The 18,313-nt window shown below is 66.6% G+C and overlaps 2 protein-coding genes across 2 annotated transcripts; both read right to left on the bottom strand.

Moving 5' to 3' along the window:
* Positions 1-395: 395 nt before the first annotated feature.
* TRAPPC14 (trafficking protein particle complex subunit 14) lies at positions 396-9,321 on the bottom strand (the record flags this gene model as incomplete). The annotated part of the gene is made up of 7 exons (XM_082077008.1): positions 8,705-9,321; positions 8,234-8,640; positions 6,316-6,411; positions 5,640-5,841; positions 3,729-3,815; positions 1,690-1,810; positions 396-561 (listed from the first exon to the last, which is right to left on the bottom strand). Coding segments are annotated over exons 2-7 (1,020 nt in total), but the record flags the coding sequence as incomplete, so codon positions are not given.
* A 2,151-nt stretch (positions 9,322-11,472) lies between these two features.
* Positions 11,473-16,485, bottom strand: GAL3ST4 (galactose-3-O-sulfotransferase 4; the record flags this gene model as incomplete). The annotated part of the gene is made up of 4 exons (XM_082077007.1): positions 16,359-16,485; positions 15,202-15,315; positions 13,284-13,551; positions 11,473-12,279 (listed from the first exon to the last, which is right to left on the bottom strand). Exons 2-4 carry the CDS (start codon positions 15,309-15,311, stop codon positions 11,473-11,475), a joined length of 1,185 nt encoding a protein of 394 aa, XP_081933133.1. The 5' UTR covers positions 15,312-15,315; positions 16,359-16,485.
* Between the last annotated feature and the right edge of the window lie 1,828 nt (positions 16,486-18,313).

The raw sequence follows: 18,313 nt of genomic DNA, 5'->3' as shown, positions 1-18,313 counted from the left end.
CATGTCCCTCTGTCCCCCATGTCCCCATATCCCATGTCCCTTGTTCCCATATCCCCCTGTCCCATGTCCCATGTCCCCTGTCCCCATATCCCCATGTCCCCACGTCCCCCTGTCCCCCTGTCCCCTTATCCCCCTGTCCCATGTCCCCGTGTCCCCATATCCCCAATATCCCCCTGTCCCCATGTCCCCCCGTCCCCATGTCCCCCTGTCCCATGTCCCATGTCCCATATCCCTGTGTCCCCATGTCCCATATCCCCATGTCCCCCTGTCCCCATGTCCCATGTCCCATATCCCCATGTCCCCCCGTCCCCATGTCCCATGTCCCATATCCCCCTGTCCCCCTGTCCCCATGTCCCCTGTCCCTGTCCCCGTCCCCGTCCCCCCCCCGCTCCCACCTCTTTCCCGTCCTCGGGGGGCCTCTCGGGCGCCTGCAGCTGGAACAGGAAGTTTTGCTCCTCCAGGGCGCTCAGGGCGCAGGGACCCCCGGAACCGGAGCCGGAGCCGGAGCCGGCACCGGCCACGCGGCAGAACGCGCCCACCGGGACCTCCCCGGAGTGGTGGCTGCGGGGACATGGGGACATGGGGACAATGGGGACAATGGGGACAATGGGGACACGGGGGGACATGGGGGGACATGGGGACACATGGGGACAAGGGGGACATGGGGGGACATGGGGTCATGGGGATATGGGGACACATGGGGACATGGGGACACGGGGACATGGGGACACAGGGGGACAGGGGGACACAGGGGGACATGGGGACACATGGGGACAAGGGGGACATGGGGGGACATGGGGGGACATGGGGGGACATGGGGGGACGGGGACACGGGGACACAGGGGGACAGGGGGACACATGGGGACATGGGGACATGGGGACATGGGGACACGGGGGGACATGGGGACATGGGGACATGGGGACATGGGGACACGGGGGGACACGGGGACATGGGGGGGAACATAGTGACACATGGGGTCATGGGGGGACATGGGGATATGGGGACACATGGGGACATATGGGGACAAGGGGGGACACGGGGGGACCCTCGGTGGCACATGGGGTGACATGGGGACCCTCAGTGTCCCCCCTGTCACCCCAAGGACTGTCCCCTTGTCACCCCATGGACTGTCCCATTGTCACCCTGGGGACTGTCCCATTGTCACCCCATGGACTGTCCCATTGTCACCCTGGGGCCTGTCCCATTGTCACCCTGGGGACTGTCCCATTGTCACCCCATGGACTGTCCCATTGTCACCCTGGGGACTGTCCCATTGTCACTCTGGGGACCCTGGGGACTGTCCCATTGTCACCCCATGGACTGTCCCATTGTCACCCTGGGGGCCCTGGGGCCTGTCCCATTGTCACCCCATGGACTGTCCCATTGTCACCCTGGGGACTGTCCCATTGTCACCCCATGGACTGTCCCATTGTCACCCTGGGGACCCTGGGGACTGTCCCATTGTCACCCCATGGACTGTCCCATTGTCACCCCATGGACTGTCCCATTGTCACCCTGGGGACTGTCCCATTGTCACCCCGGGGACTGTCCCCTTGTCACCCTGGGGACCCTGGGGCCTGTCCCATTGTCACCCCATGGACTGTCCCATTGTCACCCCATGGACTGTCCCCTTGTCACCCCGGGGACTGTCCCCTTGTCCCCCGTCCCCTGTCCCCGTGTCCCCTCACCAGACGTCGTCGACCAGCAGCACGGAGCCGTCGGGCATGACGGGCAGGTAACTGGCGTTGAAGTTGGGCAGGATGCGCACGTCCCACACCGAGATCTCCTCCTGCGACCAGCCGTTCAGCACTGGGACAGGGGGACACCAGCGGGACAGGGGGACGTGGGGACAACAGCGGGACAGGGGGACATGGGGACACCAGCGGGACAGGGGGACATGGGGACAACAGCGGGACAGGGGGACATGGGGACAACAGCGGGACAGGGGGACACCGGTGGGGACAGGGGGACATGGGGACACCAGCGGGACAGGGGGACATGGGGACACCAGCGGGACAGGGGACAGGGGGACAACAGCGGGACAGGGGGACATGGGGACACCAGCGGGACAGGGGGACGTGGGGACAACAGCGGGACAGGGGGACATGGGGACACCAGCGGGACAGGGGGACATGGGGACAACAGCGGGACAGGGGACACCAGCGGGACAGGGGGACACCGGTGGGGACAGGGGGACATGGGGACAGGGGACATATGAGGATATAGGGATATGGGGACAGGGGACAGGGGGACATGGGGACATGGGGATATGGGACAGGGGGACATGGGGACACCGGTGGGGACAGGGGACATAGGACATGGGGACATGGGGACACCAGCAGGGACAGGGGGACATGGGGACAGGGGACGTGGGACATATGAGGATATAGGGATATGGGGACATGGGGATATAGGGACAGGGGACATGGGGACACCAGCAGGGACAGGGGGACATGGGACATGGGGACACCGGTGGGGACAGGGGGACATGAGGACATATGAGGATATAGGGATATGGGGACATGGGACATGGGGACAGGGGACATGGGGACAGGGGACATGGGACATATGAGGATATAGGGATATGGGGACATGGGGACATGGGGACATGGGGACAGGGGGATGTGGGGACAGGGGGAACATCAGGGGACATTAGTGCACAGCATGGGGACACTGGCAGGGACACTGTCCTGTGCCACCGCTCTGTCCCCATCCCACCGTCCCATCCCCGTGTCCCCATCCCGTCCCCGTGTCCCCATCCCGTCCCCGTGTCCCCATCCCATCCCCGTGTCCCCATCCCGTCCCCGTGTCCCCATCCCGTCCCCGTGTCCCCATCCCATCCCCGTGTCCCCATCCCATCCCCGTGTCCCCATCCCGTCCCCGTGTCCCCATCCCATCCCATCCCCGTGCCACCATCCCGTCCCTGTGTCCCCATCCCATCCCATCCCCGTGTCCCCATCCCGTCCCCGTGTCCCCATCCCATCCCATCCCCGTGTCCCCATCCCGTCCCCGTGTCCCCATCCCATCCCCGTGTCACCATCCTGTCCCTGTGTCCCCACACTGTCCCCATGTCCCCGTGTCACCCTCCCATTCCCACGTCCCCACACTGTCCCCATGTCCCCACGCTGTCCCCATGTCCCCACATCCCCACACTGTCCCCATGTCCCCACACTGTCCCCATGTCCCCATACTGTCCCCATGTCCCCACACTATCCCCACGTCCCCACACTGTCCCCACGTCCCCACACTATCCCCATGTCCCCACACTGTCCCCATGTCCCCACACTGTCCCCACATCCCCACACTGTCCCCACGTCCCCACACTGTCCCCATGTCCCCTGTCCCCACATTGTCCCCATGTCCCCTGTCCCCTGTCCCCACGCTGTCCCCATGTCCCCCTGTCCCCTGTCCCCACACTGTCCCCATGTCCCCACGCTGTCCCCATGTCCCCATGTCCCCACGCTGTCCCCATGTCCCCACACTGTCCCCATGTCCCCATGTCCCCACGCTGTCCCCATGTCCCCACGCTGTCCCCTGTCCCCACGCTGTCCCCTGTCCCCATGTCCCCACACTGTCCCCATGTCCCCACACTGTCCCCATGTCCCCACACTGTCCCTGTGTCCCCATGTCCCCACACTGTCCCCTGTCCCCACACTGTCCCCGTGTCCCCATGTCCCCACACTGTCCCCATGTCCCCCTGTCCCCACACTGTCCCCTGTCCCCTCACCTTTGAGCACCGTCAGGTACTTGCCGGCCACGCTGAGCTGGCGGCACCGAACCACGGGGGGGGGCAGCACCGTCAGCAGGGAGCTCACTGCGGGACACCATGGGGACATGGGACATGGGGACACCGGGGGACACGGGGACATTGGGGGACATGGGGACATTGGGGGACATGGGGACATTGGGGACACCCGGGGGACACGGGGACATTGGGGGACATGGGGACATGGGGACATCGGGGACATTGGGGACATGGGGACATTGGGGGACATCCAGAGGACATGGGGACATTGGGGACATGGGGACATTGGGGACATTGGGGACATTGGGGGACATGGGGACATTGGGGGACATCCGGGGGACATTGGGGACACTGGGGGACATTGGGGACACTGGGGGACATGGGGACATTGGGGGACATGGGGGACATGGGGGACATTGGGGACATGGGGACATTGGGGGACATGGGGACATTGGGGGACATGGGGACATTGGGGACACCCGGGGGACACGGGGACATTGGGGGACATGGGGACATTGGGGACATGGGGACATGGGGACATTGGGGACATGGGGACATTGGGGACATTGGGGACACTGGGGACATCCGGGGGACATGGGGACATTGGGGACATGGGGACATGGGGACATTGGGGACATGGGGACACGGGGACATTGGGGGACACAGGGACATCAGGGACACGGGGACATCAGGGACACGGGGACATTGGGGGACATGGGGACATTGGGGACACCCGGGGGACACGGGGACATTGGGGGACATGGGGACATCGGGGACATTGGGGACATGGGGACATTGGGGGACATCCGGAGGACATGGGGACATTGGGGACATGGGGACATTGGGGACATTGGGGGACATGGGGACATTGGGGACATGGGGACATTGGGGGACATGGGGACATTGGGGACATGGGGACATGGGGACATGGGGACATGGGGACATGGGGACACGGGGGACATCCGGGGGACACGGGGACATTGGGGGACACCAGAGGGGACACAGGAGGGGACATGGGTGGTCAGGGGACACTGGAGGTGACACGGAGGGGACGCGGAGGGGACACAGGAGGTGACATGGGTGGTCAGGGGACACGGAGGGGACACGGGTGGGAACACAGGAGGTGACACCAGAGGTGACATGGGAGGGGACATGGAGGTGACACGGAGGTGACACGGAGGGGACGCTGGAGGTGACATGGGAGGTCAGGGGACGCGGAGGTGACATGGGAGGTGACACAAAGGGGACACGGAGGGGACATGGAGGGGACATGGAGGGGACGCAGAGGGGACACAGGAGGTGACATGGGAGGTCAGGGGACACAGAGGGGACACGGAGGTGACATGGGAGGTGACACAGGTGGGAACACGGGTGGTCAGGGGACACGGGAGGTGACACGGAGATGACACGGAGATGACACGGAGGTGACGTGGAGGGGACGCTGGAGGTGACACGGGAGGTCAGGGGACGCGGAGGTGACATGGGAGGTGACACAAAGGGGACACGGAGGGGACATGGAGGGGATGCAGAGGGGACACAGGAGGTGACATGGGAGGTCAGGGGACGCGGAGGGGACGCGGAGGGGACGCGGGAGGTGACACAGGTGGGAACACAGGTGGTCAGGGGACACGGGAGGTGACACAGGTGGGAACACGGGTGGTCAGGGGACACGGGAGGTGACACAGAGATGACACGGAGATGACACGGAGGTGACGCGGAGGGGACGCAGAGGTGACACGGGAGGTGACACTGGAGATGACGCGGAGGGGACATGGAGGTGACATGGGAGGTGACATGGGGGGTCAGGGGACACAGAGGTGACGCGGAGGGGACGCGGAGGGGACGCGGAGGGGACACAAAGGGGACACAAAGGGGACACGGAGCCGCCCTCACCCTGCGCCTTGAAGCCGCCGTGCTGGGTGCGGAACAGGCCGGCCGGGCCGCGCGCCTGCAGCAGCCGCAGCACCCCCCCGGTGTCACCCCCGGCGTCACCCCCGCTGTCCCCTCCGCTGTCACCCCCGGCGTCACCCCCGCTGTCCCCTCCGGCGGCCCCGCCTGGCTCCGGCGCCTCGCGCTGCCACACCGTCACCACCACCTGGGGACAGGGACATGAGAGGTGACACTGGGGTCAGCGCCACCTGGGGACAGGGACATGAGAGGTGACACCAATGTCACTGCCACCTGGGGACAGGGACACGGGAGGTGACACTGGGGTCACCCCCCCAACCTGGGGACAGGGACACAGGAGGTGACACTGGTGTCAGCGCCACCTGGGGACAGGGGACATGGGAGGTGACACTGGTGTCACCCCCCAGTGTGTCCCCTGGTGTCCCCCCCAGTGTCACCGCCACCTGGGGACGGGGACACGGGAGGTGACCCTGGTGTCCCCCCTGGTGTCCCCCCCAGGGTCCCCCCGCCCCAGTGTCCCCCCGAGTCTGACCCCCCCCGGTGTCCCCACCCCCTGGTCTGTGTGTCCCCCCCGCTGACCTTGGCCTTGCTGGTGCCGGGGGGCAGCCCCCCCGGTGTCCCCCCCCGTGTCCCCCCCGCTGTGTGTCCCCCCCCCGCTGACCTTGGCCTTGCTGGTGCCGGGCGGCAGCCGGTCCAGCGTGACGGTGAGCGGGAAGATCACCTCGTCGGGACACACGATGGGATCCTCCACGGGGACCTGGGGACACGGGGACAGCGGCGCTGCCACCGGCCCTTGGCCCCATGTCCCCTTGTCCCCGTGTCCCCATCCCCTTGTCCCCATCCCCTTGGCCCCGTGTCCCCATCCCCTTGTCCCCATGTCCCCATCCCCTTGTCCCCATGTCCCCATCCCCTTGTCCCCTTGTCCCCATCCCCTTGGCCCCGTGTCCCCATTCCCTTGTCCCCATGTCCCCATCCCCTTGTCCCCATGTCCCCATTCCTTGTCCCCAACCGTCCATCCTTGTCCCATTCCCTTCTTCTCATCCACTTGTCCTTGTCCACATCTTCTTGTCATTGTCCCCATCCCCATCCCCTTGGCCCCATCCCCTCATCCTTGTCCCTTTGTCCCCATCCCAGTCCCCTTGTCCCCATCCCCATCCACTTGTCCTTGTCCCTCCACCCCCGTCCTCTTGTCCTTGTCCCCATCGCAGTCCCCTTGTCCCCATGCCCCTGTCATTGTCCCCATCCTCTTGTCCCCATCTCCATCTCCTTGTCCCCATCCCAGTCCCCTTGTCCCCATGTCCCCACCCCCATCCCCTCATCCTTGTCCCCATCCCAGTCCCCTTGTCCCCATGCTCCTGTCCTTGTCCCCATCCCCTCGTCCTTGTCTCCATCCCAGTCCCCTCATCCTTGTCCCCATCCCCCTGTCCCCCTCCCCTCTTCCTTGTCCCCCTGTCCCCATCCCAGTCCCCTTGTCCCCATCCCCATCTCCCTGTCCCCATGCTCCTGTCATTGTCCCCATCCCCTTGTCAGCATCCCAGTCCCCTTGTCCCCATCCCCTTGTCCCCATCCCCTCTTCCTTGTCCCCTTGTCCCCATCCCCTTGTCCCCACCCCAGTCCCCTTGTCCCCATGTCCTCATCCCCATCCCCTTGTCCTTGTCCCCACCCCAGTCCCCTTGTCCCCATCCCCTTGTCCCCATCCCCTTGTCCCCATCCCATTGTCCCCACCCCCATCCCCATCCACTTGTCCTTGTCCCTTTGTCCCCATCCCCATTCTTGTCCCCATCCCCTTGTCCCCATCCCAGTCCCCCTGCCCCCATCCCCTCGTCCCTGTCCCCATCCCCTTGTCCCCATCCCCTCTTCCTTGTCCCCATGTCCCCATCCCCTTGTCCCCATCCTCATGTCCTCATCCCCATGCCCTTGTCCTCGTCCCCATCCCCTTGTCCCCATCCCCTCATCCTTGTCCATGTCCCTTTGTCCCCATCCCAGTCCCCTTGTCCCCATCCTCATGTCCTCATCCCCTCGTCCCTGTCCCCATCCCCTTGTCCCCATCCCCTCTTCCTTGTCCCCTTGTCCCCATCCCCATCCCCTTGTCCCCATCCCAGTCCCCTTGTCCCCATCCTCATGTCCTCATCCCCTCGTCCCTGTCCCTATCCCCTTGTCCCCATCCCCTTGTCCCCATCCCCTTGTCCCCATCCCCTTGTCCCCATCCCCTCATCCCTGTCCCCATCCCAGTCTCCTTGTCCCCATCCCCTTGTCCCCCTGTCCTCATCCCCATCCCCTTGTCCTCGTCCCCATCCCCTTGTCCCCATCCCCTCATCCTTGTCCATGTCCCTTTGTCCCCATCCCAGTCCCCTTGTCCCCATCCTCATGTCCTCATCCCCTCGTCCCTGTCCCCATCCCCTTGTCCCCATCCCCTCTTCCTTGTCCCCATGTCCCCATCCCCATCCCCTTGTCCCCATCCCCTTGTCCCCATCCCCTTGTCCCCATCCCCTTGTCCCCATCCCCTTGTCCTTGTCCCCATCCCCTTGTCCCCATCCCCTCTTCCTTGTCCCCCTGTCCCCCTGTCCCCCCGCACTGACCGCTCCGGCCGCTCCGCGCCCCCTCCCGTGCGCCAGCACCGCGCGGCACTCCCGGAAGGCGCCGGGCTCCCGGGCTCCATCATCCCCGCTCCCCTCCGGCTCCGGCGCCTCCTCCGGCTCCGGCGCCTCGGCGGGGCCCACGCTGGGCAGCGCGGCCAGCCCGCGGGCCAGCCGGGCCCAGGCGCCGCTGCGGCAGCGCAGCACCAGCAGGAAGCGCACGGTCTCGCCCAGGTACAGGTGGTTCCGCCGCGGCAGCGCCCGGTACCGACCCGGCTCCCCCACCAGCAGCTCCCGCGCCGCGAACGGGACGGCGGGGAAGTACATGAAGTAATCGCACTGGGACTCCATGGCGGGGGGGGGGAGAGACTGGGAACCGGGAGAGACCGGGAACCGGGAGAGACCGGGAACTGGGAGAGAGCGGGAACCGGGAGAGACCGGGAACCGGGAGGGAGCGGGAACCGGAGCTGGAACCAGGAGGGAGCGGAACCGGGAGCGGGAGGGACCGGGAGCGGAACCGGGAGATACCGGGAACCGGGAGGAACCGGGAGGGAGCGGGAACCGGAGCTGGAACCAGGAGGGAGCGGGAACCGGAGCTGGAACCGGGAGATACCGGGAACCGGGAGGGAGCGGGAACCGGAGCTGGAACCAGGAGGGAGCGGAACCGGGAGCGGGAGGGACCGGGAGCGGAACCGGGAGGAACTGAGACCGGGAGGAACCGGGAGGGAGTGGGAGGGAGTGGGAGGAACCGGGAGAGACCGGGAACCGGGAGGGAGCGGGAACCGGAGCTGGAACCGGGAGGAACCGGGAGGAACCAAGACCGGGAACTGGGAGGGGGAACCGGGAGGAACCGGGAGCGGGAGGAACCGGGAGAGACCGGGAACCGGGAGGGAGCGGGAACCGGGAGCGGAACCGGGAGGAAACGGGAGCGGGATCGGGAGGAACCGGAGCTGGACCTGGAGGAAACGGGAGGGGGAGGAACCGGAGCTGGAACCCGGAGGAACCGGGAGCGGGAGGGACCGGGAGGGGGAGGAACCGGAGCTGGAACCCGGAGGAACCGGGAGGGACCGGGAGCGGCGGCCGAACCGGCGCCGCTGCCGGAAGCGCGGGGAGGGGGGGGGGCGCATCGATGCCCCCGCTCGGGGACCAATCAGCGCCCCGCGGAGGCGGGATGTCCTGCGCCGGGTGATTGACAGGAGCGGCGGCCAATCGGAGGGGTGATTCCAGTCGTTTATTGCCATGGTTACCGCGAAGCGATGGCCCTGGTGGGCCCGATCCCGAGTGGGCCCGATCCCGGGACACCGAGGCTGTACCGTGAGGGGGGGGATGGGGGAAGGGGTGGGACCCACAGGGTAAACTGAGGCACGAGTGGTTCGGGGGGGGACGCGGGATCCCCGGCAGGGGGCGGGGGCACGATAAACCCGGTTCAGATAAACCTGGTGTAGCTAAACTCAGTCCAGCTAAATCCAGCCCAGCTAAACCCAGCCCAGTTAAAACTGACCCAGCTAAACCCAGCCCAGCTGAACCCGGTCCAGCTAAATCCAGCCCAGCTAAACCCAGTCCAGCTAAATCCAGCCCAGTTAAAACTGACCCAGCTAAACCCAGCCCAGCTGAACCCGGTCCAGCCAAACCCAGCCCAGCTAAATCCAGTCCAGATGAGCCCAGCCCAGCCAAACCCAGCCCAGCTAAACCCAGCCCAGCTAAATCCAGTCCAGTTAAACCCAGTCCAGCTAAATCCAGTCCAGATAAACCCAGTCCAGTTAAAACTGACCCAGCCAAACCCAGTCCAGCCAAACCCAGTCCAGCCAAACCCAGCCCAGCTAAATCCAGTCCAGATAAACCCAGCCCAGCTAAATCCAGTCCAGATGAACCCAGCCCAGCTAAATCCAGTCCAGATGAGCCCAGCCCAGCCGAACCCAGCCCAGCCAAACCCAGCCCAGCTGAACCCAGTCCAGCTAAACCCAGTCCAGCTAAACCCAGCCCAGCCAAACCCAGCCAAGCTAAACACGGCCCAGCCAAACCCAGCCCAGCTAAACCCAGCCAAGCTGAACACGGCCCAGCCAAACCCAGCCCAGATAAATCCAGCCCAGCTGAAGCTGGACAGGCTGAGCCCAGTCCAGTTAAACCCAGTCCAGTTAAACCCAGTCCCGCTAAGCCTGGTGTAGCTAAAGCCAGTCTAGCTGAACTCAGCCCAACTAAACATGGCTAAAGCCAGTCCGCTAATCCCAGTCTAGCTAAACGCAGCCCAGCTAAACCTGACTAAGCCCAGTCCAACTAAACCCAGCCCAGCTAAGCTCAGCCCAGCTGAACTCAGCTGAGCTAAACCCAATGGAGCTGAGCCCAGTCAAGCTAAACCCAGCCCAGCTAAACCCTGCCCAGCTGAGCCCAGTTCACCTAACCCCAGTCCAGCTAAACTTGGCACAGCTAAATCCAGCCCAGCTAAGGCCAGTCCAGCTGAACCCAGCTGAGCTAAACCCAGACAAGCTGAGCCCAGTCCAGCTAAACCTGGTCCAGCTAAACCCAGCCTAGCTAAACCTGACTAAACCCAGTCCAGCTGAATGCGGATGAGCTAAACTCAGTCCAGCTAAACCCTGTCTAGCTGGACCCAGTCTAGCTGAGCCTGGCCCAGCTGAGCCTGGTGTAGCTAAACCCAGTCTAGCTAAATCGAGTCCAGCTAAACCGCGTCCAGCTAAATCCAGTCCAGCTGAGCCTAGTCCAACTAAACCCAGCACAGCTAAACCTGGCCTAGCTAAACCCGGCCCAGCCAAACCCAGCCTAGTTAAATCCAGTCCAGCTAAGCTCGGCCCAGCTAAACCCGGCCTAGCTAAACCCAGTCCAGCTAAGCCTGGCCCAGCTAAGCCCGGCCTAGTTAAATCCAGTCCAGCTAAGCCTGGCCCAGCTAAGCCTAGCCCAGCTAGCCCAGTCCAGCTAAGCCTGGCCTAGTTAAATCCAGTCCAGCTAAGCTCGGCCCAGCTAAACCTGGCCCAGCTAAACCCAGTCCAGCTAAGCCTGGCCTAGTTAAAGCTGGCCCAGCTAAGCCTGGCCCAGCCAAACCCGGCCCAGCTAAGCCCGGCCTAGTTAAATCCAGTCCAGCTAAGCTCGGCCCAGCTAAACCGAGCCCAGCTAAGCCCAGTCCAGCTAAGCCTGGCCCAGCTAAGCCCGGCCTAGTTAAATCCAGTCCAGCTAAACCGAGTCCAGCCAAACCCGTCCCGTCGCCATCGCCTCCCCCCCCGCCCCCCCCGCTACCCGCCGCCGCCCCCCCCCGTGGCGTTGCCGAACTGCCTGCGGTCCAGGATGTCCTTGTACTGCAGCTCGGGGGTGGCCATGCGGGCGCAGCGCTCGCGCTCCGCGGGCTCCAGCCCGTCGCGCAGCGCGTAGCCCAGGATGCGCGCGCTCCCCGGGGGCTGGAACGGCCGCAGCCGCCCCTCGGGCACGGCCCGCGCCGGCACCGGGCCCCCCCCCCGCAGGCAGCGCCGGGCCAGCGCCGCCCGGCGCCCCCGCAGCCGCGCCACCTCGGCCCGCAGCCGCGCCGCCCCGAAGGCCTCGGCGCGGCGCCAGAAGGAGCGGTTGAGGTGGGCGTAGAGCGCCCAGTCCAGCGCGTTCCAGGCGCGCAGCCGCGCCGCCTGCGCCGCCGTGGGCCGCGCCGCCCCCCCCGGCGAGCGCCCGTTGTGGGCGAAGGCGGCCACGGCGTCCTCGGGCCAGCACAGCGCCCGGCGCAGCAGCACCAGCGACTCGTCGAAGTGCTCGGCCAGCAGCACCAGCGAGAAGGTGGCGTCCAGCGCCGCCAGCGCCGCCGCCACCGCCGCCGCGTCCTCGGGCGCCGCGGGGGGCAGCCCGAAGTCGAACCACTGCAGGTTGCGGGCGTAGTGGTTCCCCCGCACCCCCGGGCGGTAGAAACGCTGCGGCGCCGCCAGGAAGGCGGCCAGGGAGGGGGCGCGCCGGAAGGCGGGGGCCGCTGACCGGTAATAGGCGAATGCCGACTCGCCCAACGTGCCGGGGTCGCGCACGATGGAGAAGTAGAAGCTGTCGTTGGGCATCACTCTCTGGACCTGGATATGGGGGGGAAGGGGGAAAAAAAGGGGGGTTGGGAGAGGCTCGACACCCCCAGGGACCCCCCCGTTGTCCCCCACGGTCCCACCAGGAGCCACCCAGAGCTCCATAGGATCCCACATTCGCTCAGGTGGCCCCAGGACGCCCCCAGATCACTGGGTGGCCCCCAGACCCCCCCACTATCCCCCGTTCATTCAGGTGACCCCAGGACCCCCCCCAGACCCCCCCATGTTCCCCCCATTCACTCAGGTGTCCCCCAGACCCCCCCAAACCCCCCACTATCCCCCTGGACCCCTGGGTGCCCCCCAGACCCCCCCATGTTCCCCCCATTCATTCAGGTGAACCCAGGACCCCCCCAGACCCCCCATTATCCCTGTGGGTGTCCCCAAGACCCCCCAGACCCCCCATGACCCACCCAGACCCCCCCACTATCCCACATTCACTCAGGTGACCCCAGGACCCCCCCAGACCCCCCGGACCCCTGGGTGTCCCCCAGACCCCCCCATGTTCCCCCCATTCACTCAGGTGACCCCAGGACCCCCCCAGACCCCCCGGACCCCTGGGTGTCCCCCAGACCCCCCCATGTTCCCCCCATTCACTCAGGTGTCCCCAGGACCCTCCCAGACCCCCAACCATCCCCCTGGACCACTGGGTGGCCCCCAGACCCCCCCACTATCCCCCATTCACTCAGGTGACCCCAGGACCCCCCCAGATCCCCCTGACCCCCCACTATCCCCCTGGACCCCTGGGTGTCCCCCAGACCCCCCCAGACCCCCCCACTATCCCCCATTCATTCAGGTGACCCCAGGACCCCCCCAGACCCCCATAGACCCCCCACCATCCCACCAGGACCCCCCCAGCCCCCCCACCATCCCCTGCTCCCCTGGTACCCCCTGAACCCCCCAGACCCCCCTGGACCCCCCCACCCCCCCAGATACCTCCAGGACCCCCCCCCCCAGATCCCCAACCAGCCCCCCCCCCCCAATGTCCCCCCCGTTGTCACCTCGGACAGGTTGAAGCGCATGTGGTGACAGATGATGTCGAACGGGGGCCCCCCCGGGGTGAAGCCCTTGACCCTCTCGGCCCGGAACCCCCCCGGGTAGCCGAACTGGTAGCGGTGGGGGAGGGCGAAGCGCAGCCCCCGCGTCTCCCCGAAGCGGTGCAGCACGTTCACCACGCTGCTGCCCCCCGTCTTGTGCGTCTTCAGGAAAACCAGGTGAGTGCGGGGCTGGCACGGGCCGGGGGGGGCGCCCGGGGGGGCGGGGGGGGCCCTGGGGGCACACACGGGGTCAGGGACCCCCCCGTTCTAACCCTGATCCCTTGGACCCCCAGCCAGCCATTGGGACACAGACCCACATCCCCCCATCCTGGGGCATCTATAGGGTTTTGGGGGGTTGGGGGGCACCTAAAGCCCCAGAGGGTTTTGGGGGGGGCCCGGGGGGGCCCTGGGGGCACACAGGGGGTCAGGGACCCCCCCATTCTAACCCTGATCCCTTGGACCCTCATCCATCCATCCATTGGGACACAGACCCACATCCCCCCCAACCTGGGGTATCTAAAGGGTTTGGGGGGGCACATAAAGATCTATAGGGTTTTGGGGGGCACCTAAAGCCCCAGAGGGTTTTGGGGGGTACCCGGGGGGGGCCTGGGGGCACACAGGGGGTCAGGGACCCCCCCGTTCTAACCCCGATCCATTAGAGCCCCAGCCATCCATCCGTTGGGACACAGACCCACGTCCCCCCAACCTGGGGCATCTATAGGGTTTTGGGGGGTTGGGGGGCACCTAAAGCCCCAGAAGGTTTTTGGGGGGGGCCCGGGGGGGCCCTGGGGGCACACAGGGGGTCAGGGACCCCCCCATTCTAACCCTGATCCATTAGAGCCCCATCCATCCATTGGGACACAGACCCACGTCCCCCCATCCTGGGGCATCTAAAGGGTTTGGGGGGGCACATAAAGATCTATAGGGTTTTGGGGGGCACCTAAAGCCCCAGAAGGTTTTGGGGGGGGCCCGGGGGGGCCCTGGGGGCACACACGGGTCAGGGACCCCCCCGTTCTAACCCCGATCCCTTGGACCCCCAGCCATCCATCCATTGGGACACAGACCCACATCCCCCCCAACCTGGGGTATCTAAAGGGTTTGGGGGGGCACATAAAGATCTATAGGGTTTTGGGGGGCACCTAAAGCCCCAGAGGGTTTTAGGGGGTTCCCGGGGGGGCCCTGGGGACACACACGGGGTCAGGGACCCCCCCATTCTAACCCTGATCCCTTGGACCCCCATCCATCCATCCATTGGGACATGGACCCACATCCCCCCAACATCCAGAGGGTTTTGGGGGGTTGGGGGGCACCTAAAGCCCCAGAAGGTTTTGGGGGGGCCCGGGGGGGCCCTGGGGACACACACGGGGTCAGGGACCCCCCCCGTTCTAACCCTGATCCATTAGAGCCCCAGCCATCCATTGGGACATGGACCCACGTCCCCCCCAACCTGGGGTATCTAAAGGGTTTGGGGGGGCACATAAAGATCTATAGGGTTTTGGGGGGCACCTAAAGCCCCAGAGGGTTTTGGGGGGGGCCCGGGGGGGCCCTGGGGACACACACGGGGTCAGGGACCCCCCCATTCTAACCCTGATCCCTTGGACCCCCAGCCATCCATCCATTGGGACACAGACCCACGTCCCCCCATCCTGGGGCATCTAAAGGGTTTTGGGGGGCACCTAAAGCCCCAGAAGGTTTTGGGGGGGGCCCGGGGGGGCCCTGGGGGCACACACGGGTCAGGGACCCCCCCGTTCTAACCCTGATCCATTAGAGCCCCATCCATCCATTGGGACACAGACCCACGTCCCCCCATCCTGGGGCATCCAAAGGGTTTGGGGGGGCACATAAAGCCCCAGAAGGTTTTGGGGGGCCGGGGGGGTCTCACCTGCGCCGGAAGGGCCCCCCCAGCAGCTGGACGGTGAAGCCGATGGTGACGCAGACCCCCAGCGCGGCCCCCAGGGTCTGCAAGCGGCAGCAGGCGGGCGGCAGCTTCATGGTCCTGGGGGGGGACACGGGGGTCACCTCCCTGGGGGGGGCAGAGCCACCTGGGGACATCGGGGGGGGATGTTGGGAATGGGGACAGGACACCCCCAACACCCCCCCCCCGCCCCGGGCCCCCCCGTGTCCCCAGTGCCCCCCATTCCCCCCCGGTCCCCATGGTCCTAGTGCCCCCCAGTCCCCATGGTCCTAGTGCCCCCCGGACCCCCATGGTCCTAGTGCCCCCCATTGCCCCCCGGTCCTAGTGCCCCCCGGACCCCATGGTCCTAGTGCCCCCCGGTCCCCATGGTCCTAGTGCCCCCCGGACCCCATGGTCCTAGTGCCCCCCAAACCCCCATGGTCCTAGTGCCCCCCATTGCCCCGCCCGGTCCCCCATGGTCCTAGTGCCCCCCGAACCCCCATGGTCCTAGTGCCCCCTGAACCCCCATGGTCCTAGTGCCCCCCATTGCCCACCCCGGTCCCCCATGGTCCTAGTGCCCCCCGAACCCCCATGGTCCTAGTGCCCCCCATTGCCCACCCCGGTCCCCCATCGTCCTAGTGCCCCCCGAACCCCTATGGTCCTAGTGCCCCCCATTCCCCCCTGGTCCTAGTGTCCCCCGGTCCCCATGGTCCTAGTGCCCCCCATTGCCCCCCCCGGTCCCCATGGTCCTAGTGCCCCCCGAACCCCCATGGTCCTAGTGCCCCCCATTGCCCATCGGTCCCCCATGGTCCTAGTGCCCCCCATTCCCCCCTGGTCCTAGTGCCCCCCGAACCCCCATGGTCCTAGTGCCCCCCATTGCCCCCCCCGGTCCCCCATGGTCCTAGTGCCCCCCATTCCCCCCTGGTCCCAGTGCCCCCCGAACCCCCATGGTCCTAGTGCCCCCCATTCCCCCCGGTCCCCATGGTCCTAGTGCCCCCCGGTCCCCTCTGGTCCCCCCGTTTCCCCTGGTCCTGGTGCCGCCTGGTCCTCCCCGTTCCCGGTTCCCCCCTCCCGTTCTGTCCCGTCCCCCCCATCCCGTTCCCCCCCGTTCCCGTTCCCCCCCGTTCCCGTTCCCCCCCACGCACCAACCGCCTCCCGCTCAGCGCCGCCGCATCCCGGGCTGGATCAGGATCAGGATCAGAACCGGCCCGGAGCTCCGGCCGCCCCGTTCACCGGGGCCGGGGCTCGGGGGGGTCGCTGTCCCGGGGGGGGTCGCTGTCCCGGGGGGGGTCGCTGTCCCGGGGGGGGGGGGTCGTTGTCCCGGGGGGGGTCGCTGTCCCGGCCGCTTCTCTCCAGCAAGTTTTGGTCTTTGTCTCCGCTGTCCCGCCCCCGGTCCCGGGCCGGCCCCCGCGCCCCCGCTGGGGGAAACTGGGAGCACTGGGGAGGAGGGGGGGCGGGGGGAGCACGGGGGGGAGCGGGGGGATCCCCCCCACCCCGATATATGGGGGGGCGGGACCCCCCCCCAGGATCATGGAGATGCCGGGGCCGAGCGGGAACGGACGGGGCCACGGTGTTTGGGGGCTAGAGGGGACCCCAGAACAGGGGGTATAGGGGACCCCAGAATAGGGGGGGTATAGGGGACCCCAGGACGGGGGGGACATAGGGGACCCCAGAATAGGGGGGATATAGGGGACCCCAGAACAAGGGGGATATAGGGGACCCCAGAACAGGGGGGGTATAGGGGACCCCAGAACAAGGGGGATATAGGAGACCCCAGAATAGGGGGGTATAGGGGACCCCAGAACAGGGGGGATATAGGGGACCCCAGAATAGGGGGGTATAGGGGACCCCAGAATAGGGGGGATATAGGGGACCCCAGAATAGGGGGGGTATAGGGGACCCCCAGAACAGGGAGGGGGTATAGGGGACCCCAGAACAGGGGGGATATAGGGGACCCCAGGACGGGGGGGACATAGGGGACCCCAGAATAGGGGGGGTATAGGGGACCCCAGGACGGGGGGGACATAGGGGACCCCAGAATAGGGGGGGTATAGGGGACCCCAGAACAGGGAGGGGGTATAGGGGACCCCAGAATAGGGGGGTATAGGGGACCCCAGGACGGGGGGGATATAGGGGACCCCAGAATAGGGGGGGTATAGGGGACCCCAGAACAGGGAGGGGGTATAGGGGACCCCAGAATAGGGGGGTATAGGGGACCCCAGGACGGGGGGGATATAGGGGACCCCAGAATAGGGGGGGTATAGGGGACCCCAGAATAGGGGGGTATAGGGGACCCCAGGACGGGGGGGGCTATAGGGGACCCCCAGAATGGGGGGGGGTATAGGGGATCCCAGAACGGGGGGGGCTATAGGGGACCCCCAGAATAGGGAGGGTATAGGGGACCCCCTGGACAGCGGGGCTATAGGGGACCCCAGAACAGGGGGGGCTATAGGGGACCCCCAGAACAAGGCGGCTATACGGAACCCCAGAACGGCGGGACCTATGGAACACATGGTGGGGGGGCACAGGGGTTCTATAGGACCCCGGGGCCGTAGGGGATTCCCAGGACACAACGACCCCCCGTAGAACCCTATAGGAACCGCCCCCCCCCCCCCGCCACATCCCGCTGCCACGTGGGGCCGGCCGGGGAGGCCACGCCCCCTCGCCGAGTGGGCGGGGCTAAAGGGGAGGCCACGCCCCCTGGCAGGTAGTCGCGCCGGGTTGGTGGGTGGGGGTGGTGGTGGGTGGGGTGGGAGGGGTGGTGGTGGGCGTGGCTTCGCCTGCGCGCGCAGCCGCGGGGCCCGCACGTGCTGGGCGTGACGTCGCTGGCTCCGCGCGCGCGTGAGGCGACGCGAAACGCGGGAAAACGGGGGGAAAACGCGGGAAAACGGGGGAAAACGCGGGAAAACGGGGGAAAACGCGGGAAAACGGGGGATAACGCGGGAAAACGGGGGAAAACGCGGGAAAACGGGGCGCCGGGAGTTGGGGGGGGGGTGGGGGTGGAGAATGAACCACCCGGTATGACCGGGGGGGGGGTGGATGAACCACTTGGGGTGACCGGGGTGGGGGGGGTCAGAGGGGTTGAACCACCCGGTGTGAC

The sequence above is a fragment of the Streptopelia decaocto genome (genome assembly GCF_964273445.1).
Source record: "Streptopelia decaocto genome assembly, contig: HAP1_SCAFFOLD_1108, whole genome shotgun sequence".
Taxonomy (NCBI): Eukaryota; Metazoa; Chordata; class Aves; order Columbiformes; family Columbidae; genus Streptopelia; species Streptopelia decaocto.
Note: the sequence above shows the minus strand (reverse complement) of the source record. Positions and strands in the feature narration are given on the sequence as shown.